Source organism: Mobula hypostoma, chromosome 8, assembly GCF_963921235.1.
Source record: "Mobula hypostoma chromosome 8, sMobHyp1.1, whole genome shotgun sequence".
In the NCBI taxonomy this organism is placed as follows: domain Eukaryota; kingdom Metazoa; phylum Chordata; class Chondrichthyes; order Myliobatiformes; family Myliobatidae; genus Mobula; species Mobula hypostoma.
The window spans coordinates 56,607,734-56,633,863 of record NC_086104.1 but is presented as its reverse complement, the minus strand read 5'-3'; the positions used below and the strand labels follow the sequence as shown (position 1 = coordinate 56,633,863).

Here is a 26,130-nt window from a genome sequence, read left to right as displayed (position 1 = left end):
TGGGACGCCGGGTAGCACCGTTGAGCCCTCTGGAGACGTTGTGGGCTTATCAACGAAATGTCAAAGAAGGAGAGTGCCCACCTGATGACCCCGAAGACGTACCTACCCTCCCTCCTCGTCACCACTCCAAACCCACTGTCAACATCGAGAGTGCCAATTTACCATAGGGATTGAAACATCAAGTCCTAGTAGCTCTACTATACTAACATGATTTTATCTTAAAAATAATAATACATATATCTTACTAAAAAAATTTAGCTTTTTTTTATGTATTGCAATGTACTGCTGTCACAAAACAACATTTTACAACATATACCCATGGATATTGAACCTGATTCTGCTGAATTACTCTTGAAATATAACTGAACAAATTTATTTCCAGCTCCCATTTTAGAAGAAATTATTCAAAAATAATATTTTAACACTCTGAAAGCCCCACTTGCTTTGTAAGCATAAACAATTCCCTGTTGAATTGACATCTTCACACCTCGTTATTCTAGAAGAACAGACCCAATAAAAGCCTCTCCCCCATTGCTATCAGACGTCTGAACCAATCAATCATCCCCTTCCTGTGATGTTACCATGTTCTCAAAGCCTTAATTTTACGTTTTCCATTATTGTCATTTAGCATATCTTTTGTACTATTCAGTTTGCAATACTATACCTTTCACCATTCTGTAGTTTTGCAAATAGAACCGTATTTATTATTACAATGTTAACTGTTCACTCTGCTAGGTCCACATCTACAAGATATTTCATTGCAACCTGCTGTATGTAACAACAAACTCATCTGAATTCATTCTAACAAGTCACTTAATTGAGGTATGTAAATAAAAAGGAAGCTTGATAAAGTAAATAGGAAGGACACTAACACAAGGGACTGAATAGTCTTCTGCAGGGTCATGATTTTTTTATGATTCTGAATTGTTTAGATTTATAAAGAAGGTTTTTTTTATAACTTCAAGGACAAAAATAATTTTTTTATGAAATGAGATCAGTTTATGTCAAGGATGAACATTACTGTTACCTATAAAAATGTTAATATGATACTCTATGTAAAATGCATCTAGTTCAAAGTATATGACACCTGCATGATAGACGGCCAAATCATTATACATTGGGTAGTTTCCTTCAGTCAAAATACTCAGCTTCATCTACATCATCAGTGTCAGAGAGTGTCTGTAAAGTAGGTCAGAAACCATAACTTCCAGATGAAATTATTTTGAAACATAATGACGGTGGCAACCATGGCAGCTATTAAACTACAGTCATCTTCCAACATAATTACAAGATAAAAGATTAATTGGCCTACTTTTGATTATGATGGTTGAAGAGGAAAGTTGACCAAAAAAAAAATAGAATCCCTCAATCAATGTCAATTCCATCAAATGATCGTCATTTCTGTTTTCGGACATACAGTCTGCATTTGGCAATTTTAGATGATCCAGCTGTTTAAATTCTCTGGAACTGAATCTTTATGTTTCAAATCTTTAATCTTGATTTTAAAAGGCTATTCTTGATATTGTTTTTAAAGTAGGCATAATTAGTTAATGGACATAATGGTAAATATTCTCGGCAAGATCAGCATGCTCTCCAACGTGAGTTCACAAATTTTAGGAAATCTCCACCTTCCAGCTTGTTGCCATTGTTTATTCAAGGGGATTCTTGGCCTGCATCAAACTGATCCAAGAAGCTCACTGGATAAGTAATTTTCTGTACTATCTCTGGAACTTAAACAGCTCAACAATACTGTGTTTCAGAAAACTGAAGTTCCATTTCAGGGAGCTTCATAGACAAGCTATACCAGGGAGCACAATTCAGTGAAGCAGTGGTTGAGGTTTTCATTTCAAGATATGTAGAAAGCCAAGTGAGTTGATATGCATGTACAATATGTGTTTTTAAACAGATTTTTTTTATTTTAGCAGAAACAACAAGGTCAGTTTTGTTACACTACCCTAACTATCTGGTGATGGTGAGTGCCCCTTTCCTGAACTGCTGCAGTCCTTTCCTGAAATGCTTGGACAAGGAGCTTCAGGGCTCAGACTCATCGAAACAAGATGAAGATAAACTATTAAGGACCAGCAATATAGTTCCAAGTCAGGTAGCATTATGTGAAGGGAAAGCAGAAACTAGTGATAATCCTGTGGGCTGCTGCCCTTTTCCTTCTTGATGTGACATTTGGGAATAGCCTGGAATAGCAGCTGGGGTGCATTTTGTAAATAGTAGGTGGAATAAACTTTTAGGGTGATTTGATGGGTGCTAGTTGTTGGCTGTTTTTACCTGGATGGTACTGAGTTTCTAAAGGGCTATTGCTCCTGATTATTTTCCAGGCAGATAGAGATCATTTCATCATGTTTCACACTTGTGCCTTGCAGGTGGCAAACAGACCCTAAGATTTCAGGGCCGAGTTATTTCTTACCCTTGCTCATACATGCTCTTGTGTCTGTGATACTTCTGTAGCTGAATGTCAGTGTTGAGACTACAATGTTAATGGTGGGAATACCACCATGGTAATGCCTTTCATTGTTAATGTTGGATGATTAGTCAAAGGATGAAGTTGGATGTATTGTGTGGAAAGGACAAGATGCACTGTATGGGATGGGGGACTAAAGACTAAACTCACTAGAAAGCAAGGTAACATACAGACGAGCTTGGAGACTGTCAGAGAAAACTCAAAACGCTTCAGCAACAATGAGAACACAATATTCAAAGGAAATTTCCACCGTCTCCAAAAGGTAAAAACAAATTAGTTACAAGGGTAAAGTTATGAAAATATTGAAAGCAAACTCGCTTAGTTCTTCATTAACTATAGGTTTAGGAGCATTCAAATAACGTCCTCTGATTAGAAACATAGAAAACCTACAGCACAATACAGGCCCTTCGACCCACAATGCTGTGCCAAACATGCTCTTATTTTAGAAATTACCTAGGGTTATCTATAGCCCTCTATTTTCCTAAGCTCCATGTACCTATCCAGGAGTCTCTTAAAAGATCCTATCGTATTCGCCTCCACCACCATTGCCGGTAGCCCTTTCCATGTACTCACCACTCTGTATAAAAAAACTTTGCCTTGACATCTCCTCTCTATCTACTTCCAAGCACCTTAAAACTGTGCCCTCTCGTGTTAGCCATTTCAATCCCAGGAAAAAGCCTCTGACTATCCACACGACCAATGCCTCCCATCATCTTGTACACCTCTATCAGGTCACTTCTCATCCTCCGACACTCCAAGGAGAAAAGGCTGAGTTCACTCAACCTATTCTCATAAGGCATGCTCTCCGATCCAGGCAACATCCTTGTAAGTCGCCCCTGCACCCTTCCTATAGTTTCCACATCCTTCCTGCAGTGAGGTGACCAGAACTGAGCACAGTGCTCCAAGTGGGGTCTGACCAGGGTCCTATGTATCTGTAACATTACCTCTCAGCTCTTAAACTCAAGGCATGAATGATTTTGATATCTGAAAAATGGTGTCTTTACTCACATTTTGACAGCTATTTATGTTATGCCTGAATTTGGTATCAACCATATTCCCAGGCCGAGAGCTTTTTACTTAGGTTATTTTCCATGGCAATCAAACCTGGTGCTGCACTGCTGCACACAAGTAATTGACATTGATTTTAGGAAGATAATTTGTTTGCCAATAACTCAAACTTACTGAAAATGAAATTGGGAAGAGCTGCTGCAGTTTCCTTTGTACTTTTAAAAGATACATTTTCTCTATTTGCTTTAAGCCCAAGCCAATGACCTGGCCTGCTTCTAGCTCAACAGTTGATAGAGAATAGTTCTCAATTAACCAGTCAAAATAAAACCCCAGCAGTGAAGAGAGTTTAAAAATTACAAATTCAGAAGTGTTCCCCTCTGCTCTATGTGAACTGTATGATGGGAGAATGCTTTCTTTCGTCCCCACAAATAAGCCTGTGATGAACTCCTCGTAATTCACAGCGAACCCATTCCTCTGTGAGTGTCCAGAGGACCCTTCATCAACCCCTGATCTTTCTGATCACCAAATCTCTTGGCATTCCTGCAAATTAGTCAGGCAGCCTTTCAATCCTTTAGTGGTGAGCTGTGAAAGAGAGTTAAAGTATGTGAACAGATTCTGAAAATAAAAATCAACAGGACCACTGGCTTCCAGGTAATTTTTTTGTGTTGTTGCCACTGATGGTTCTCCTTATTTCTTATAACTATGAATTAGAGTTGATGACTTTTGCTACAACTGCATTCAAAGAAACTCTTACAGCTAATTCACAAAAAGAACCACACATACAGAGTCTTATCTGCATCAAACTTAAGCTGAAAATACTTGATGCAAATAATGAGTGTTAGGAAGGGATGGCACATGAGCTTTTTCCAGGATTACTGTTTTTATTTTGAAAATTATACAATCCTCCAAACAATCTAGGCAGCACCACAAACTATCATCTGATCAATTAATGAACTGGGGAGTCACCTGGATAATACACAATGTGTTAAGCAATCTGACTGGAATAGTAATAGAACAGATGGAAATATGTATAGATTTGAATACCACTTAACTTCAGCTGTCAATGCCAGGCTATTGTTTAGGGAGAGGATTAGCATCAACTTAGAAAAACTGAATATTTCACAAACTATTAAGACATTTGCCATTTTTATTGCATGCATTTAACACATAACATGACCAATTGATAAAAGGCACTGATGTCCAAAGAAGAGAATGATTCCTTGAATTTAGTATACAGTGGATTCCAGTTAATTGGGCCAGCCACTTATTTGGGATAACTCTTAAAGATCAAAAACTAATCCAGAAAACAGCCAGAATTCCCTTTGTTTATTTTGGACACAAACCCACTTGAGACAGGAAACTGCTGCTGAGTAGTTTCTAACTGGTATGAGTTGTGAGCACCTGCGAAACTGTTAGGACTGTTAGACACCACACCATGTTCAGAGCGAACAGTTCTTAAATAGGGATTGTTGAGTGTGTTTCTGCTCACAAAGCAGTGATTTTAGTCACTGATAGTTGGTGAGAAATAAGCAGTAAGAAAATTCAGAACTATTTTGCTCACTGTGGTTTCAACCACTCAGGCTTGAAGATGCCAAAAATGTCCAAGTGTGAAAATAAAATGATTTCACCACTTCAGCAAGTTAGGAACTATGAAGGATTTGAAGATATAGACAATCATCTTGAATGTTACAATGAAAATGAAGACTTGGAGGATGCAATCATCGAGAGCCTTGTATGAAAGTAGATGTCTACATTGATTTTGTTCATTTACAGTCAAAAGCACATGGCAGTGTACTCTGTCAGTAACTATTGGGAACTAACTCACAGTTTTATGGAAGTGTAGTGTTCTAATTTGTTCTGTATTTCATTTAAATACACAAATTGTTGCTTCGTTACACTTTAGATTGCATTTTTTGTATGTTTTTAACTATTTCAAAAGGCTAACTGGGCAGCCACTTAATTGGGCGAAAAAGTACTGGTTCCAGTATGTCCTAATTAACCAGAATCCACTAATTATCATGGTCTTGTGAATATAATTCAGTAGAGCAGGCAAATTTGCAGTGTACTCTGCAAGGACAGAATAGAGTAATAATGTGTACTTTCAGGGATACAACTCCATCCAATGAATCTGAGAAATGGTTTTCCTAAACAGGAAGATTCAATGTACTTTTGCAAAACCATAGTATTCAAAAGCCTTAAAAATGACCATAATACACAGGAGCAGAATTAGGTAATTCACACCATTGGGTCTGTTCCGCCATTCCATCATGGAAACATTGTTACAATGAGCAATAATTAGAATAATATTTAATCTTCAGTAAATATTTGTTATCTATCATTCCTGTGAGCATATTTAAATTTGGATGTGTTCATTATTTTCAGAAAGATAAATTGGTTTCAAATTGGCACTGGATAATGAACCACCTCTATACTGCATATTTAATTTGGAACAAAGATAATGGCAGGAATACAGAAATGGCCTTAAATGGTAGCATGAAAAAAACCATGGATATTATTAAGGAACTGCAAATTTGAATCATTCATACCCAAGATCTCAATGGAATCATTGGAACAGTTGGAAACTGTAGCCATTGGACTGCAGAGAATTTCATTTATATTAACTCACATGAAAATACACATATAGGAAATGATAACATAGTTCAGTTAATACCATGCTAATACTTTGTGTGAACAATTTCTCTGCCAGTTGAAATCACCTAAGAGCAATGGAGCATTCTGCACAGCTAAGGAAGAGTCATTAAATAAAAATCAATTAAGATCAATACTATATAATTAGCACTAATGATGTTTAATAACTGATCACACAGCTTCTTCCTGCTCAGTGATTACAAATAAAGCAAGCATTTACATTTTTCTTTAATTTAGCAAGACCAGCCATTGAATGAAGCCTTCCTCACTCAGAAGCATTATAGAAACATTGTGGGTAATGCTTCCTTCGGCCTACAGTTTAAATGAAGGTTTGAACAGTCCCTGAAATCACATTGTTGGAAGGATGCATTACCCTTTGGTGGGGAAATTGGGGAGCAGGTGATGCTGACTGTTCATTTTAGAAAGATATCTGGAATCCAACGATTAAATTACAATAAGAGATTCAAAGTTCAAAGGAAATTTATTATCAAAGTACATGTGTCACCATATACAACCCTGAGATTGATTTTCTTGTGGGCAATCACATTAAATACAAGAAACACAATAAAATCAATGAAAGACTGCACACAACAGGATGGACAATAATCAATGTGCAAAGCAATCCCCCAAAACACTGTGAAAATACAAAATGAAAAAATAAATAATAAATAAGCAATAACTAGAGAACATGAGGTGAAGAGTCCTTGAAGGTGAGTCCATGGGTTTTGAGTACAGTTCAGTGATGGGGCAAGTGAACTTATCCCCTCTGGTTCAAGAGTCCAATGAATGAGGACTCTCAAAATACGGAAATACTCATTCTAAATTTCATAGTCAACAAATAATTTCATTACATTTTTAAGATATTACCTGGAACTGATGGGACATTTGGTGGAAAATTTTATTTACAAGTTGGAGGGCCTAAGAAGACAGGTAAAAATACAAGCCTTAAATACTCACAAGTCTTTCTCCTGACAAGACCTCAAGTAGTTTGATCAACATTCGGCCATCGCGCAAGTCTGTGTACAAATCTGTGATTCTGCAAGACACTCGTGCCAAGTGTGAATTCACCCATTTTGTGAAAGTTTTCTTTTGAACAGCTTCACGTTCATCTATAAAATGGAAAATAAAACCTCAATTAGTCATTGTTCAACACTGATGATGTATTCAACCCTAAAGATAGAAATTAAGGAGAGGTTTAACTCAACAAGGTGAGACTGGATCACATCAGGAGGTTAAAATGCAACAGGAACGTAATTAATCCACAAGCAGGAAAGTGGATAGATGGCACAAGGCAAATGGATAATGAGGCTACATGTACTTAGTTTCTTCATATTATTCAATTTACATGAAAGATTTGGATTAAGGCACCAAGGGCATGCTGATGAATTTGACATAAAGTCAAGTAGAAATATACAAGTTGTGAAGAGGACACAAGAGGCTACGAAAAAGGATATTGATAAAGCAAAGTGAGCATAGACCTAGCAAATCGAACATAATGTAGGAAAATGCAAAATTTTCATTTTGTCAGTAAAGATAAAAAAGCATATTATTCAGATATATAGGATTTTAGCAAAACCACATTTGTAGTACCACGTACAAGATAGAAGGATGCTAATGTTTTGAAAACAGTTTAAGTACAATGACCTGGACAATACGAAAAGTTTTATTGGAAAATGTTAAACAGGCAAGGCTTGCATGCACTCGAATGTAGAAAAATGAGACTTGACTGAAACATACAAGATTCTGAGAGATTCAGGGTTGATTTACAGGCAAGATTTCTTTCCGGGTAGAACCCAAAACCTTTTGTGTTTGAAACTAAAGGGCTGCTTATTTAAAGCAGAGACAATGTTTTATGTTCCTGACGATTCCAAATCTTTCGAAATCACTTTGTCAAAGGGGACACAGAAGAAAATAAGTTTCTTTCTAAGGTACAGCAAGGCAGAAATGTGCAGTTGGGGTTACAATTAAATTAGCCATGACCTTATTAAATATCAAAATAGACAAGAGAAACCAAATGACTTACTACTTCTGCTAATTCATACATTGCAAATCTAATAAGAGGCAGGTGAGTATTGAAGCCTTTGGGAAACAGCAGCTGGAAACAAAGGACTGATTCCATGAGGAAAGTGCCTTTACAGAACTTGTCATCAGCCAAGAACAGCAGCGATATTTCCGCCAGGCCCACCACAATGCAGGGTGAACACCACACCCCACCTACACCTCATGTCCCTAACTTTTAAACAAGGTTAGCAAAGTTAATTTGAGTTCTTTAGAACAGTGGGTCTTTTCCTACATAGAATTATAACTCTTGTGTGTGGTGTCCAACCTTGAGATAACTTGGACAGATTTTAGATTTGGCTGCAATTTCATTTCAAACCTTCAGTAATGCAGACACAATCGCCGGTACTGCTGACTCAGAAAGCTCTCCCAAGATAATCATGTTCAAATATGCAGGCACAGTAATGAAATATCATTTTCCATTTGTTATTATAGTGGCCAAAAAAACTTGAAGGGATTTTATACCCATATTGCTTGGCAAACAGTAAACAGAGCAATGGTAAGCAGATAACTTTGCCCAACCTAATTCTCAAATTGAGTCTCAGTATCAGTTCCACCACTGCTGAATTCTTCATGAGTGTGAATGTTCTCAAATTGCAGTCGTCTTATTATTTTCACATCGGGAATCAAGAGATCAGTTAGGAATCTCCATATAAATGAACAATTATACTTTCATTAATTTGGTTACGTGCTGCTTCAAGCTTTATTGAAGAGTTTTCTATTTAATGAAAGTTCTATGAATGGCTTCCACAAATGGCCCAGATTTTGCAAATATTTGCAAAATGGGTTAAGGTGAGAAGTTTAAGGGGAACATGATTCCCCTCATGTTTCCCTACCCTTCATTTAGAGAGCCGTGAGTATGTGCAATGTGCTGCCAGCATAGGTGGTGCATGCAAGCTCAATTTCAACATTTAAGAGAAGTTTGGACAGGTACGTGGATGGTAGGACACACAGGGCTCTGGCCCCACTCCAGGTCGACAGGAATAGGCAGTTTCAATGGTTTCAGCATGGACTAGATAGGCTGAAGGGCCTGTTTTTGTGTTGTACTTCTCAATGACTCATAGCGGATTTTGAGACTCTACCACATACGTAGAGGTCCTGAATGTAGTGGCTCCAGTGTTGGACACTGCAGGGAGTTAAATAATGGAACAAAAGCTTGCTGAGATTCCCAGGCTTCCTGAGACTGCCTGTGAAATTTGCACCTGGTTAAACCTGCTCTACGATCTGCGTATCCAAATGGAATTGCAAACCTGTAGAGAACAAAAATAATATGGAATCTTTTGCGGTTTTTGAATGATGTTTGATTTCATATGTTCAATTATTAAATATTGTTTTCAATAGATTTCTACTTTTGCTTTTGAAATTCATAACCTTAATAGCCTTGAGAGCTGGCAAAGCTGGAGCTGATGGCTTAAATCTGGCAAAGGTCACCAAAACATTTTCATCAGACTATTTTATACCATGTCATCACACTGCATTATGAAGCACCTTATGCACAGCTCCAGGGCCATAAGGCCCGTCTTCTCACCTTGTTCAGGTCATTATGCGGATTGAAGAATGAGGATGACAAGAGTGAGTTGCAGAGACCAGTTGAGAAAATCCAGACAAATGCTTCCACATGAGATGCCATGGTTTTTGCAAAGAAGTAATGATTCAGAGTCACTTTAAATTTATGGTATATTACTGAAATCCTGACATGAAAAGCCCACCATAACTTAATAGATTTACTCAGCCCAAGGTAACTAACATTTATTGGGAATTTCTACCTGCCTGCACAGCCCCCCCCCCCCATTTGTCTGGGAGTAGCAACATGCACTGGTCTGATTACTTTGCAATTCCTTTGTTGTTATGCCTGCTGTACTTTGGAATGTCTCTCTCTGCCAAAAACATTCTGTAGAGTAACTTGGTAGGTGGTTACATCATGATACTGCCGTTTAAAGATACATATCTGATCAACACTATGGTAGTTTTTCCTTCATGAAAAGTAGTACAAACAATCTCAAACCTGTACAATAGCTGCACCTAGTTTCAAACTGGTTTGCAGAGTCCAGCTAAACTATTCAAATATCTACATAACAGACCTGTTTTTTTTTGTTTTTAAAAAGTCTGAACAGTAATACAAAACTGCTTTATATTCATTTTATTTATTTAGAGATAGAGCACAGAACAGGCCCTTATCTTGAAAGATATTTAAAAGTCAAGAAGTTTGTTTATTTAAAGCATCAAATAATGATTAAATTAATATCTACAATCAAATTATTGGACTTGAAAACTAATTTAGAATAGCTCCATGGTCACTATTCAGTTAGGTTTTTAATTGTTTTGTTTTGCAAATCATTCTCTTTAACAACTTCTTCACAAATTAGAATCCTGCTCTAAACAACTGGATAATGGGTCCTGAGGCTACGTCTACACTACGCCAGATAATTTTGAAAACACCGGTTTCGAGTAAAAATGACAGGCGTCCACACTAAGCGTTTTTCAAAATATCTCCGTCCACATTAGGCAGATATTTGGGCGAATCTCCTCCTACTGGGCGTGCGCAGGACACAGAAAACAAGCGAAGAGGAAACGGTATATTTGGTGCGCGTTTGTCCGGTTACAGAGTAGAAAAACTTAAAAGGAATTGCTCTTGGCTCTTGCGCAGGAGGACTTAAAACTAAAAAAAAACAAATACTGGAGCGTATGGAGGCAACTGACAGGGAGTCCACGGACAGTATGACCCGGCTGACGACGAACATTGAAAAACTAACTCTGTTGCATTAATAAAGCACCTTGTTAAATGTACTGTATAAAACATGTCTGCATCAGAGTTATCTTGTATTTCTATACAATGTTACATTAGGCTGTTACACGTCTATTGTCAGAGAAGAACTTGCATAAATAGGTAAACCACCTTCATACAAGCAAGGACAGAAAACAGGGCAAAGTGAGTATACTTATTTATTCAGTAAGCCATGGGTCAAAGTATTTGGTGAGTACATTTCTAACTCTTCTGGCTTCAGTCTTGTTGCCATTTGTTCTGAAATTGTTAGGTTATGTGGGGGGTTGTGTTCAAGAAAACAATGAACTGCCGCGCTGCCGCCATCTGTTCCGGCATGTCATAACAGCGTTTTTAAATAGTCAAAAAAGCTCACTTTACAATTTAACTCTCACACCGTTCACACCGACTGCGCGTTATAACAGCCGTTCGGCAGTGCTTGCACAGTACCAAGCAGAAGCAGAAAAGGCATTGTTGTTGTTGTGTTGTCATGACAGCATTTTTAAATCTCTCCGTTTACCCCGTACATACAACGGATATTGGGCGTTTTCAGATTTATTCACTCTGGAGACCGTTTCTGAAAATCTCCATTTTCGGGGGAAGAAAACGCCGTTTTAGTGTGGACAGAGGGTCAAAACGAAGAGAAAAAGCTTTGTTTTCAAAATTATCTGGCGTAGTGTGGACGTAGCTTGAATCAGAGTTTACAATCATCAGCATTATCAGGATCCCTTGTCTGTATCCCGCATTGTCACATGGAGTGTTAAATACACAAATTTATGGGTTTCTAACTGTCTAGAACATTTTAGCAATTCATCAAATCTTGAAAATTTGAAGTCATGTAACCTATATTCGTATATATCATCTTAAAAGAAATACACAAAAAGACTTTTCAGCGTGAACTAACAAATCAAACAGTGCATGCTCCAGCTAAAGAGTGACATCACTGCATTGGAACACATCTATAATTTATTAAACTGCAATGCTTTTCCAGTGACTGATAAATTTATGACTCTCAGATCAAAACTGACACTACGATTTTTTCTCTGACAAAATCAGAATAATCTCAACTGAAATCTTCTGTTTAAAACAGTTTCTCTGGGATTCAAAAAAATCTATACGGATTATTTTGACTCAGCTCAGCCAATGACAGCAGATACATAATTTTTAAAATTACGAATAGAATGCACCATTTCAGGACACAAATGTCAGCTAGAAATCGACGTTCAAACTTAAAACCAAGGAATTACTTACATATCCCACCACGACTCGGTAGGAATTATTATCATAAACCCCAATTTTTAAGTATGCAAAATTTAATCATGTTTTAATGAAGCTGGGATCTAAGGATATTAAAAATTTACAAAATTACAGATCATGGTGAGTTAAGAGTGCACTTGTGGCTCGATCCATTTCAAGATGCATATGAGCAACTTGCAACTGCCCCTCATGGGGACAGCTGCTCCCCAATTTATTCTCCAAAATAGTCTTTGAGAAGTGAATCAGGAATTGGATCCAGCTGCTCTATACAGACATTTGTAGTGTAGTCCAAGTTAATGGGTGGGAAACATCCAGTTCTTCCATCAAGCCTGGAGTCAGGCAGGGCTGCCATGTCATTTGAGTGCTGAACGGAACCCAGACAGGTTCTCGATTAGTCAGAGCTTCAAAGGTTACAGGGACAAGGCAAGAGAATGGGGCTGAGAGGGATAATAAATCAGTCACGATGGAATGGTGGAACAAACTCGATGGGCTGAATGGCTTAATTCTAAGTCTTTGCCAAAGCCTTTCAGAAGGATGAGAGCATGAGAGGTGACACTGCCAGACAGTCAAGGGACCCAGGTGAAAATTTCCCTGTGCGTGCACATTAATGTCTTCTGCTCAGATCCAAGGTCAGTTTGCAGATTGATCAGCATCTGTGACCAGCTTGAGTTGGCATCATGGGCCAAAGATAATCACACAAAGAGCGAGACCATGCTCCTTGGAAATTGACCTGATTAAACCAAAATCTCCTACACCATCAGGCTGAATCAGACAAAGACACCATGACAGCTGCTGTACTTCATTAAGATTTTGAGGAGACTTGGTACGTCACCAACGACACTTGCAAATTTCTACAAATGTATCATGGAGAGCATTTTAACTGGTTGCATCACTGTCTGGTATGGAAGGGCCACTGCACAGGATCTGAAAAAGCTGCAGAAAGTTGTAAACTCAGCCAGCTCCATCATGAGCACTAACTCCCCAGTATCCAGGACCCCTTCAAAGGGTGATGACTCAAGAAAACTGCACTAATCATTAAGGACCCCCATCACCCAGGACATGTCTATACAGGAGCCTGAAAACATACTCAACATTTCAGGAACAGCTTCGTCCACTCTGCCATCAGATTTCTGAATGGACAGTGGACCCATGAACACTACCTCATTATTTTTTCGATCTCTTTTTGCACTTACTTATTGCCCATTATGTCGCTGGTGTTAAGGGCAGCAATGAAAATCCCCCATCTCTGTCTGTCCTTGACTGAAACCAATTTTGGTCATGGTCTAGGCTTTGGCTGTGTTCCGGGCTTCCTTCATCGTACCAGTAGCTTCCTCTTGATTTTCATTGTCAGCCATGCAAGTTCCAGGTAGAGACTTAGGAATACCGTCGCATAGAGGTGTAGAAGGATTCTTCATTGCTGTTTCCAGAACAGTTTTGTTTGACCAGTCAGTGTTGTTACCCCTGAACTAAATCCCCAAACCTGGAGGACCGGTGGACCACTCTTATTCTGGCCTCTACCATTTGACTTGGTTGACATGAGTGACCCTACCAAGAGCCAAAGCATTAGGCCCTGCACAACTCTCTGGGTCACTGTGGCACGGAAGTCTCCAAACCACGACAAAGATTTTGCACTACTTATTTTATATATACTAATTATAATTTAAAAATATGTATTGCAATGTACTACTATTGCAAAACAACAAATTTCACGACATATCCTAGTGACATTAAATCTGATTCTCATTCTGATCCAGTGTCCCTTCACCACCAGGCTGATTACACGAAGGTGTTGGGGATCTAATTTAGAGGGGCTGAGGCGTGCAACAGGAATTGCTGGAGTGGACTGAGACAGTAAAACAGAAACTGGGAGAGTGTGGTAGATGCTTCCTGACAATAACTGGGAGGAACCTGGTCATTGGATGAGAGGTGCTCTTAGGGCTATTGTACCTGCCACAGGTGTGACCCATTCCCCAATCCTCTAGCATGGAAATCACCTAGGCCATCTTTTGGTTCATCCAGGGATCCAAGATGGAGGGAATTAGACAAGTTACAATGCACAAGTCCTGGACAACAGGGCAAAAATGTACCTTTGTGTGTAGCTGCATCAGATATCGTGGACATCGGTACCACTATGTGCCAAGGTACCATCTGCCCCCAGTGATGCGAAGGATGAGGTTGGCTAGGTTGCCACGCAACATCACAGTCATTTGAACGTTGCTCCACTACTTGTCCTTCATAGAAAAGTTCTTCCAGGCTAACTCCTTTGATAAGTCCATCAAGCAGAGGTCAATATGGAACATTCCACAGACATTGCAGTAGGACTTGACAGATACATTTGAATCGTTTCCTATGCAGACTGTTCAGACTATCTGACAGAATACCTCATTGTCAGATCTTACCAACAGGGACCAGACCTTGCCTGACTGATGATAAGAGTGACCCTCCCAATCAGACCCTTGCTGCATGCTTGGAACATTACTCTCAATGTGGGCTGTCCCCAAGAGGGCAGTAGCATACTTCAAAATACTGCAGATGCTGGACATGTAAAATAAAAGCAAAAAATGTCAGAAGTGGGTGCAGGGCAGGCAGCAAGTACTGTCAGAGAAATGAAGTTGATGTTTGAGATCGAATACCCTTCATCAGAATTGGGGAAGGAGAAAATAAGTTGGTTTTACAATGCAGAGGGGGTGGGGGAAGGAGTATGGATAAAACAGAGAATACCTTTAAAGAGGGAAGAGCCTTGATTGCCTTATGTAAAAAGCTAAAATCCCTTCTATTTCGGCTTAATGATTCCTTTCATACCAAGGGATGAGTGGTCAGATTATTTACTGATCTCAGAAGCACCAGTATTGTGACACAAACCAGTGTTGGAAAACAGGAGATGACCTTTAGTTATCTGGGGAAATAACAGAGCTTTTTAGTCCACATTTTTTTTTTATAGGAGGCCTATTATCTATTTATAGCGTGATAAACTTAAAATCTCATACGTTCTGCTTGAATGAAGATGTACAGGCGGCAAATTAAACAAAATACTCCTTTGTACATCAAAATGAGACAAAAGCTAAACAGAAAAGTTTTTTTTAGCAATTCATTCTCAAATCCTTTTAATCTTGTATAAACCACATGAAAAAACTGATTGGCCTTCATCTCACAGTAGATACAAAGGCAGTGCAAAAAAGGCCTTTAAAGACCTCCAACAAATCAAATAGCTTTATACACAATTGTGGTACTGCAGGATGCTTTGCCTGGTGTGTTTTAAGAAGTCGCTTTTATGCTTAAATACCATGCCTGTAGGTCTTTCAAAGCAATCCCATTAATTATCTTCCAACAACAGTTTATGAATACATTTTCTTAAACCAATTAAAGTATTCGAGAACCAAGGAAATTACACACCAGAAACAATTTGGCTCATCCCTTTCAGATACCTGATCTAATAATTTTTCAGGCTTGTATAATGATGTCAGGGATTTTGAAGACAAGGAAGAAGATAATTGATCAGAGAGCACCAATATCAATATGAGCAACAGGAACATTAATGAAGCATGATTGTGGCATTGGCAGAAAGACAAATGAAGTGAGACAGAGTTTGAAATCACCAGGGAAATGGGGGATTTGTTCAGTGTGGAGCAGCATAGAGGAAAGGAGGGAAGGTAACTTAATGAGAACAGCTGTATGCTCATTGGAGGCAATCAAGAAGGCAGTATTAATAATGATGGCACAAGACAAGAAAGATAACGTGTCAGAAGTTGGGATGAAAGTAGCACGTGGTGATAACAACCAACATCATAGGCTGGGTAAATCAGATGACAGAAAAATAACATGAGGCAGATGTAAATAAGGGGCAGGTATAGGCTCCAAGGAAGCCAGGTTTATGTCAAAGCTGTAGAATTATTTAATTATCCAGTTTGTATTTTTATGGTCTTGTATCTCAGGAACATAAACATGTTTTACATTCCTCTTAAAACAAACCACAGCTTGAAGTCAGGATGGGACTATGAGAGTGTAGGCTATGAAAGTGGTGATGCCAGAATAGGTGGATTCTGAGTTTGCAGTGGACAGTTAAATGCACCAAAGGCGGTGAATTACTTCTATCCATCCATTATAATAGTCTAGTCAATGGGTAAGGTAGTTTTTTGCGGCTATTTGGGGAAAGAAAGACTTGGGATTTCTGTGCAATTCTTTGATAACATAGTCAATCATACTACAACACAGATATATATAATTGGCTGTATGACCTCCACTAATACTTCAATCCACTGTTCTTTTATGACTGAAGAATGTCCATTTATGCTCTTTACTGGATGACAGCAGTTAATATGCTGAATGGTGTCATCTACATTAATGAAAGATACAAATACTATCCAAGACTGATGGAATCTGATGGCATTTTCCTTTATTTGTTCCCACTATTTAATATGGGAAGCAGAAAGAAAACAGGCAAGCAATTTCTAGCATCATTAGTAGAAAAAATGCTGGAATCAACTATTAAGGAAATGATAACAGGGGACAGAAATACACAATAGGTTTTGGGAAAGTCAAAATGAATTCATGGTAAGGAAATCTAATTGGTAAATCTGTTAGTAGATTGATATTACAACTAACAATAGATAAAGCCGAATGAGTTGATGCAGTACATTCGGACTTTCAGAAGGTCACTGTTCAGACACCACACGAGAGATCACCATGTAATGTTTTAGGCAAACTGACTAGGTCAGAGGACTGGTTACCAGAGAGGAATCAAAACGTAAACAAGTTGTTTGGTTGTGATGAGTGACAAGCAACTGGGATTAGCTTTTCACAATCTATCGAACACTTGGGTGAGGTGATCAATATACTGTATATCTACGCTTCCCAATGATATAAAGGTGGGTGGTGGGTAAGGTTGTGAGGAGAGACTTTGGGGACGGGGGGGCGTGGAATACAGGCAAGTTAAGTGAAGATAACTCAAAAAGATGTGATATATTGAATAGGATGTGGAAAATCTGAGGTAATCTACTTTGCAAGTAAAAAAGATAGAAAGGCAGAGTATTTTTAACTGGTGAAAGATTAAACGATATTGATATTCAGAGAGAACTGTATGTCCTGGTCATAAATTCTTTTATAGACCAGGATGCTGAAGCAAATAATTAAGAATGCAAACAGCTTTTAGATTTGAATGTGAAGACAGGACTATCTTCTACATGTGGAATAAGCCCGGCCTTCCTGCCTTAAAAAGGACACAACTGCAGTACAGGAAGTGTTAACAAATGGTCACTTGACTAATTTCAGCCTCCCCTCTATGGACTTCTCACTGCCTTGGTAAAGAAGCCAACAAAGTGGTCATGGAAAGCAGAGGAGCAATATGGATTGCTTTGAGTCGGTGAACTGGGCTGTGTTCATGGACTCATCTGTGGATCTGAATGAATACATTGCGGTTGTCACAGAGTTCATAAAAACCAATCGTAGATGAGTGTATCCCCACAAAATCATTCAGTCTTCCCCAAACAGAAGCCCTCGATGAACCATGAGATCCACATGGCGTTTAGGTCTGGCGGCCAAGTTATATAACAGAAGTCCAGGTACGATCTCCAGAAAGCCATCTCATGGGGGAGGAGCAATTCTGGATCAAACTTTAATCACAGATGGATGTTCAACAGCTCTGGCAAGGCTTCAATGTTATTACTCTTACAAAGTGAAACCATGTCTCTGCAGTCTATGAAGTCTATGGAATTGAGGGAAACAAGTAGTGAGATCATGGAAACTGTACAGGTTGAAAAGGAGGAGGTGCTTGCTATCTTGAGGCAAATTAAAGTGGATAAATCCTCAGGACCTGACAGGGTATTCCCTCGGACCCTGAAGGAGACTAGTGTTGAAATTGTAGGGGCCCTGGCAGATATATTTAAAATGTCGGTGTCCACGGGTGAGGTGCCGGAGGATTGGAGAGTAGCTCATGTTGTTCCATTGTTTAAAAAAGGATCAAAAAGTAATCCAGGAAATTATAGGCCGGTAAATTTGACGTCAGTAGTGGGTAAGTTATTGGAAGGAGTACTAAGAGACAGAATCTACAAGCATTTGGATAGACAAGGACTTATTAGGGAGAGTCAACATGGCTTTGTGTGTGGTAGGTCATGTTTGACCAATCTATTGGAGTTTTTCGAGGAGGTTACCAGGAAAGTGGATGAAGGGAAGGCAGTAGATGTTGTCTACATGGACTTCAGTAAGGCCTTTGACAAGGTCCCGCATGGGAGGTTAGTTAGGAAAATTCAGTCGCTAGGTATACATGAAGAGGTGGTAAATTGGATTAGACATTGGCTCAATGGAAGAAGCCAAAGAGTGGTAGTAGAGAATTGCTTCTCAGAGTGGAGGCCTGTGACTAGTGGTGTGCCACAGGGATCAGTGCTGGGTCCATTGTTATTTGTCATCTATATCAATGATCTGGATGATAATGTGGTAAATTGGATCGGTAAATTTGCTGATAATACAAAGATTGGAGGTATAGTGGACAGTGAGGAAGGTTTTCAGAGCCTGCAGAGGGACTGGGACCAGCTGGAAAAATGGGCTGAAAAATAGCGGATGGAGTTTAATACTGACAAGTGTGAGGTATTGCACGTTGGAAGGACATACCAAGGTAGAACATACAGGGTAAATGGTAAGGCACTGAGGAGTGCAGTACGAACAGAGGGATCTGGGAATACAGATACAAAATTCCCTAAAAGTGGCGTCACAGGTAGGTAGGGTCGTAAAGAGAGCTTTTGGTACATTGGCCTTTATTAATCAAAGTATTGAGTATAAGAACTGGAATGCTATGATGAGGTTGTATAAGGCACTGGTGAGGCCGAATCTGGAGTATTGTGTTCAGTTTTAGTCACCAAATTACAGGAAGGATATTAATAAGGTTGAAAGAGCGCAGAGAAGGTTTACAAGGATGTTGCCAGGACTTGAGAAACTCAGTTACAGAGAAAGGTTGAATAGGTTAGGACTTTATTCCCTGGAGCGTAGAAGAATGAGGGGAGATTTGATAGAGGTATATAAAATTATGAAGGGGAAAGATAGAGTGAATGCAAGCAGGCTTTTTCCACTGAGGCAAAGGGAGAAAAAAACCAGAGGACATGGGTTAAGGGTGAGGGGGGAAAAGTTTAAAGGGAATATGGGGGGGGTGGTTTCTTCACACAGAGAGTGGTGGGAGTGTGGAATGAGCTGCCAGACAAGGTGGTAAATGCGGGTTCTTTCTTAACATTTAAGAATAAATTGGACAGATACACGGATGGGAGGTGTATGGAAGGATATGGTCCGTGTGCAGGTCAGTGGGACTAGGCAGAAAGTAGTTCGGCACAGCCAAGAAGGGCCAAAAGGCCTGTTTCTGTGCTGTAGTTTTTCTATGTGACACAGATGATAATAAGGTTTCACTCCCAGATGAGCTCAATGCCTTCCATGCTCACTTTGACTGTCAAAACACGGAGGAACCTTCATAATCTCTTACAGCCCCCCCCCCAATGACCTGCCGTTCAATCTCTGAGGTCAGTATGAGAGCATCCTTCAGGTGGGTGAACTTACGGAAAGCATCTAGCCCAGATGGGATACCTGGCCGAGTACTAGAGACCAGTGCCGATCAACTGGTTGGAGTGTACAGTGAGATATTTAATCTCTCAGCTTGGCAGTCTGAGGTACCCTTCTGCTTTAAGCAAGCTTCAATTATACTGGTCCGTAAGACATGGTAACCTGCCCCAATGACCATTGTCCAGCAGTATGTACATCCACTGTAATGAAAGTGCTTTGAGAAACTAACGATGAAACATATCAACTCCTGCCCGAGAAGCAACTTGGATCCGCTCCAATTTGCCTACCAGCACAACAGGTCCATGGCAAATGCCATTTCACTGGCTCTTCACTCAGTTCTGGAATATCTGCACAACAAAGATGCATACATCAGATTGCTTTTTATCAACAATATCATCCCCCTCAAAACTAATCAATAGGCTTCAAGAACTAGACCTCAACACCACCTTGTGCAATTGAATCCTTGATCTCCTCACTTGCAGACCTCAGTCAGTTTGATTGACAAAAACATCTTCTCCACAATCTCTATCAGCACAGATGCACCACAGGCTGTCTACTTAGCTCCCTGCTGATTCACCTTATACTTATGACTGAGAGGCTAAACACAGCTCCAATGCCATATTTAAGTTTGTTAACGACACCACTGTCAATGGCAGGATCCAAGGTGGTGACAAATCAGCATATAGGAGGGAGATTAAGAATCTGGCTGAGTGGTGCCACAATAACAACCTGCCAATGTCAGCAGGATGAAGAAGCTGATTGTTGACTTCAGGAGAAGGAAACCTCCTGGAGATCCATAAACCAATTCTCATCGGAGGATCAGAGGTGGAGAGGGTCAGCAACTTTAAATTTCTCGGTGCCATCATTTCAGAGAATCTGTCCTAAACCCAGCAGGTAAATGCCATTACAAAGAAAGCATAGCAGTGCCTCAACTTCAGCATAACATCTAAAACTTTGACAAACTTCTATAAATGCTTGGTAAAGAGTATACTGACTAGTTGCGTCATGGCCTGGTATGGAAACACCAATGCTCTTGAACAGAAAATCCTACAAGTAGTAGTGGATATGGCCCAGTCTACCATGGATCAAGCCCTCTCCACTATTGAGCACACCTACACAGAGCACGGTTGCAGAAAAGCATCATCCATCATCAAGGACCCCAATCACTTATGCCATGCTCACCTCTTGTTGCTATCATCAGGAAGGTGGAGGAGCCTCAGGACTCACCCCACCAGCTTCAGGAACAGTTATTACATCTCAACCATCAAGCTCTTAAACCAGTGGGGATAACTTCACTTGCCCCATCATTGAAATATTCCCACAACCTATGAACTCACTTTCAAAGACACTTGATATCATGTTTTCAATATTTATTGCTTATTTATTACTTTTTATTTCTTTTGTATTTGCAGTTTGCCTTTTGCACATTTGTTGTTTGTCTGACATGATAGGTGCGGTCTTTCATTGTGATAATAAATTTACTTTGAACTTTGAATGTAATCAAAGACCCCACCCACCATGGATATTCTCTCTTTTTCCCATTCTCATCAGGTAGAAGACATTAAAGCTTGAAAGCATGAACCACCAGGCTCCAGGACAGCTTCTATCCCGTATTATAAGGTTACGGAACTGTCCACAGAGTTGATAAAATGAACTCTACCTCACAAACTACCTTGTTACAATCTTGCACCTTTACTATCTGCCTAGAATGCAATTTTTCTGTAACTCCGACACTTTATTCTGCCTTCTGTTACTGTTTCCTCTTGTATTACCTCAATATACTAATGTGATGAAATGATCCGCATGTATAGTACGCAAAGCCAAGTTTTTCACTGTACCACGGTACCAAATTTCCTAAATGGATTTTGGGATAGATTTGGAGTTACCCTTGGTTGGGGTAGCTAGATCAATCAATCATTGTCTCAAAGTAAGGGTTCAGCCATTCAACACACAGTCGGAATGAAATTACTTAACCAGGAGCCACTGAATCTTTGTAATTTTCTAGCCCAAAGGACTATGGAGGCTCTGCAACATTAAATAATATCACACCATTCATATTCTGACCCTTTGAACATGATCAATTTTGTGCATGGCCTTTAAAAAACAGAATTAATAGAATAATCACATGGTTGGCATAACTTGAATGTACTTTAGACCGAACAATGTCAATACCAGAATAACTGTCAATTTGATGGATGACTGAGTGCACAATTGTCAGAGTTTCAATACAGTATTAATTTATACACACATTCAATCTCCATCTTTTGTTTATTTCCAAATTTTAAAAAACAGATGTAAAAGTGGTTCCTCTATGGATATAAAAACACAAACACGAGGAATTCTGCAGACGCTGGAAATTCAAGCAACACACATCAAAGTTGCTGGTGAACGCAGCAGGCCAGGCAGCATCTCTAGGAAGAGGTACAGTCGACATTTCGGGCCGAGACCCTTCGTCAGGATTAACTGAAAGAGAAGCTAGTAAGAGATTTGAAAGTGGGAGGGGGAGGGGGAGATTCAAAATGATAGGAGAAGACAGGAGGGGGAGGGATGGAGCCAAGAGCTGGACAGTTGATTGGCAAAAGGGATATGAGAGGGTCAAGGGACAGGAGGCCCAGGGAGAAGGAAAGGTGTGGGGGGGGGACCCAAAGGATGGGCAAGGGGTATGTCAGAGGGAGGGGGGGGGAAGAGAGTGAGAGAGAAAGAATGTGTGTATAAAAATAAATAACGGATGGGGTACGAGGGGTGGTGGGGCATTAGCGGAAGTTAGAGAAGTCAATGTTCATGCCATCAGGTTGGAGGCTACCCAGACGGAATATAAGGTGTTGTTCCTCCAACCTGAGTGTGGCTTCATCTTTACAGTAGAGGAGGCCGTGGATAGACATATCAGAATGGGAATGGGGTGTGGAATTAAAATGTGTGGCCACTGGGAGATCCTGCTTTCTCTGGCGAACAGAGCGTAGGTGTTCAGCAAAGCGGTCTCCCAGTCTGCATTGGGTCTTGCCAATATATAGAAGGCCACATCGGGAGCACCGGACACAGTATATCACCCCAGTCGACTCACAGGTGAAGTGTTGCCTCACCTGGAAGGACTGTCTGGGGCCCTGAATGGTGGTAAGGGCGGAAGTGTAAGGGCATGTGTAGCACTTGTTCTGCTTACAAGGATAAATGCCAGGAGGGAGATCCTCTATGGATATAGTATTATTCCTTGATGCTTATGCAAAGCACATTAAATAAATCAAATGTTATTTCTACAGTAGTCTCAGAATATATGTACACTCAACATTTGTTTAAATATTTTAATCTGTATGCAAACAATATAATTTATTTACAGAAGCTCGGAACAAATTAGGTATTACATGTGGTAGAGAATGCAAATGAATGCCAAAATGTGTAGAACCCGGTTAGCCTCATCACATTGTTATTTAAGAAACATGCTATAAAATGGCTGTATTTTTAGATGCATAGGAATCCCAAGAGAGTACATGTTATAGGTGGGGTCTTATTTGTCTTGCACAGTAATAATGTTTTCCCAGGGGTTTACAAACAGTTCAGATTATATGAAGAATTTAGGCAGGAAAAAGGAAGCTGCACAAATGCTTATAATGACAGAAGGTGGAGGGTGAGGGTTATCTTCAAGCAACAGTCAGAAGGAAGTTTCCTCTTGGCGGAAGCAGCCCTCACTTCAGAACTAACACACTTAGTATTTCAGTTACTGCGTCAACGTTGCCAGTAGAAATTGGGACTATGTCTCTAGGTGCTTTTATCTATTTAGGGCAGTTTTTTGCTTTTATTTAAACAAATGATGCTGAATTTGCTATTACATTATACAATGCAAATTGTATTCTGAGATTTTTAGTGCTAGGATCATTCAATTAATGTTGGAAATAAGACATTATACTTTGCATGCCAAAACCCAAGTATAATATAATTGAATCTGTATATTAACATGAGCCAGATATATTTGATTTTCACAAAGAAGCAAACATTGCTTAAACTGTACATGAAAAAGATTATGCCAGTTTCTGTGGGCGAATCTTGAACCTCCAATCTAGATTTTTTTTAAACTTTCATACATGCAGTACTTTGGAAATGTCTTAGCTTTCTTTTTAATAGTTACAGCCCAGTTCACATTACAAAAACTTAATGTCAAAAACAATGTGTAGAGCACCATTCTCTTTGTTGAGCTTTGTCGGTGTCAGCTCTGGTTCAGTTGATGCTAGTCTTAGTAGGTTCAGTAGTCTTGTCCAGTCAATAGGGCATGAACTCTTGAGCACAAAATTCCAAACTAATATACCAATACAGTAGTCAGCAAAGGTCTGACAACTTATAAAACTAAAACCTGACTTGCGTTGGACCACAGCACAGGATATCCAAATCCAAGGATTTAAAAATTATTTCCATTACAGACCCAATGTAGAAGTATGTTCGAGTACTGTGCCTGACAGAATCCCACTTGGCACCCACATCCAGAAGTAGCGTTCTAAGTCCTCATTCATTACCCATGAGCAAATGCCACTACCTGACTGCAGCAACTAATAAAATTAAAACAACCTCCAAGAAAGCACACTGCAAGCCCAGGCAAGGTTCTGCCTACATTCTCTTGCCAAACATAACATCCTGCCACCTGCATTAAGCCAAACTTAACAATGACAACAAGACGCCACAACCAGCTCTGGATTAAGTCTTTGATTATTTTCCCATATGCGAACAACACCATTTGATCTTTGCACCAGAGCTAACTTAAAATAGATGGTCATAAAACACACAACTCCATGCAATATTCACTTTTCACCTCCTACTTCCTAGCTGGGTATTACACCTCTGCCTGCCACTGACAGAACTAAACCTGAAGCTGTCAACTGAAAGTCACCTTTGCATCCTGAGGTCCCTACTGATTCCATGTCTAACCCACTGAATGGACTCAAATCCACATTCTTCCAAAGAACCTACACCCGATTCACTCCAGACATAAAAAGACAGGTCTTATTGATTATATAATGCCGCACACTCTGGAGGTGTAAACCTACTGAAGGAAGTGGTTCAAGAAAGTACAATAGCAACATTTAAATAAAACACTTGGCCAAGTATGTAGATAGGAAAGGTTTAGAGGGATACAACCCTATCAAAAGCAGGTAGGACTTGCTTAGATGGGCATCTTGGTCAGCATAGACAAATTGGGCTAAGGAATCCTTCTGTGCTCTGTTTCCTTGTGATTCTACATGGGATGTTTTAGTCAGGCATCACCTACTCTCTTGGGTACAGTTAAGGATCCTACGTCACTATAACAAACAGATAGGATATTAACTCCATTTACCCAAATGATATGGATTTCTCAATCAATAGCATTTAAGGAGATTAACTGGCTCATTTTCACATTGCAGTCTATGGGGATATTGCTGCTACCAAGGTTATTACTGAACTGCTGTCATCAGAATGGTGACTCTACTGCCTCTGAAACATCCTGAGGTCATGAAAAGCAATCCACCCTGAATTTGCCATCTGGGATTTTCTGCCTGACTGAAACAAAGTCCACACTTCACACATCTACAAAGTGGCAAATATACTAATGAAGGATGGACATGCCAGTATCGAACCGTTGGCTATGGGTAAGCACAACTAAGAGTATGATTGAGTAACAGGAAGGGGTTAAACCAGATAGAGCATTAAATAGCAGAAACAATCCAGTCTTTTATGGTCTTCCTGTGCTGCAAAATATACAAATGCAATGTTATAAGAGAATTTTAAAACAATTCTTAGCTCTGCGCTCAGTACAATCCACCAGAGCCGAAGAATTTAACTGAACACAGAGTATCATTTCCTAAAAGCACACTCAATGGAGAAACAAGCAGACAACCACTTAACAACCAAATTTTGCAAGGAATTTCAGGAGCCGTACTTTTGAATCAGAATGTTCCCTGATGTTGTGTATTTAATATTTCAGTAAAAATATATACGCGCACACACAGACTACAAATAAATAAGTAAATAAATATTAAGCATTCTTGCTCATTTAAGTAATTCACTGCAGGTTATATGTATAATTACGTGAATTGCACACATCATCACACTACCACTCGATAGGTGTGCACCTCGCTTAAAGTAAACACGAAGTTAGACTCACATTTCGGGCTCTTAAGTCTTCTTTTGAATTAGTTTAATGTTTTGAAATTACAAAACATAACAGTGGCAACAAATATGGAATCACTCTGCTTGGCAAGTGAGACGTGTGGCTGTGAAATTATGGTGGTTGTAAGAGTTGACTCTAAAAATGCAGGAAGTGGTTCTTCTTCCTTTTTCTTCTAGTTTGTGCATATTGATCTTGGGAAGATGCATTTAGTTCACTGGAGTATTCCCTTATTAATCCAACAAAATGCAACAAAGTAGAACA

At 39.5% G+C, this 26,130-nt stretch overlaps 1 protein-coding gene across 3 annotated transcripts in view; it reads right to left on the bottom strand.

Annotated features, from left to right (window-relative positions):
* sptbn1 (spectrin, beta, non-erythrocytic 1) overlaps positions 1-26,130 on the bottom strand; it is a 308,382-nt gene that overhangs the window by 73,202 nt on the left and 209,050 nt on the right. For all 3 annotated transcript variants that reach the window (XM_063055879.1, XM_063055881.1, XM_063055882.1), the window contains one exon: positions 7,088-7,239. In XM_063055879.1, coding sequence (XP_062911949.1) covers positions 7,088-7,239 — 152 coding nt within the window. The remainder of the gene's footprint in view (positions 1-7,087; positions 7,240-26,130) is intronic.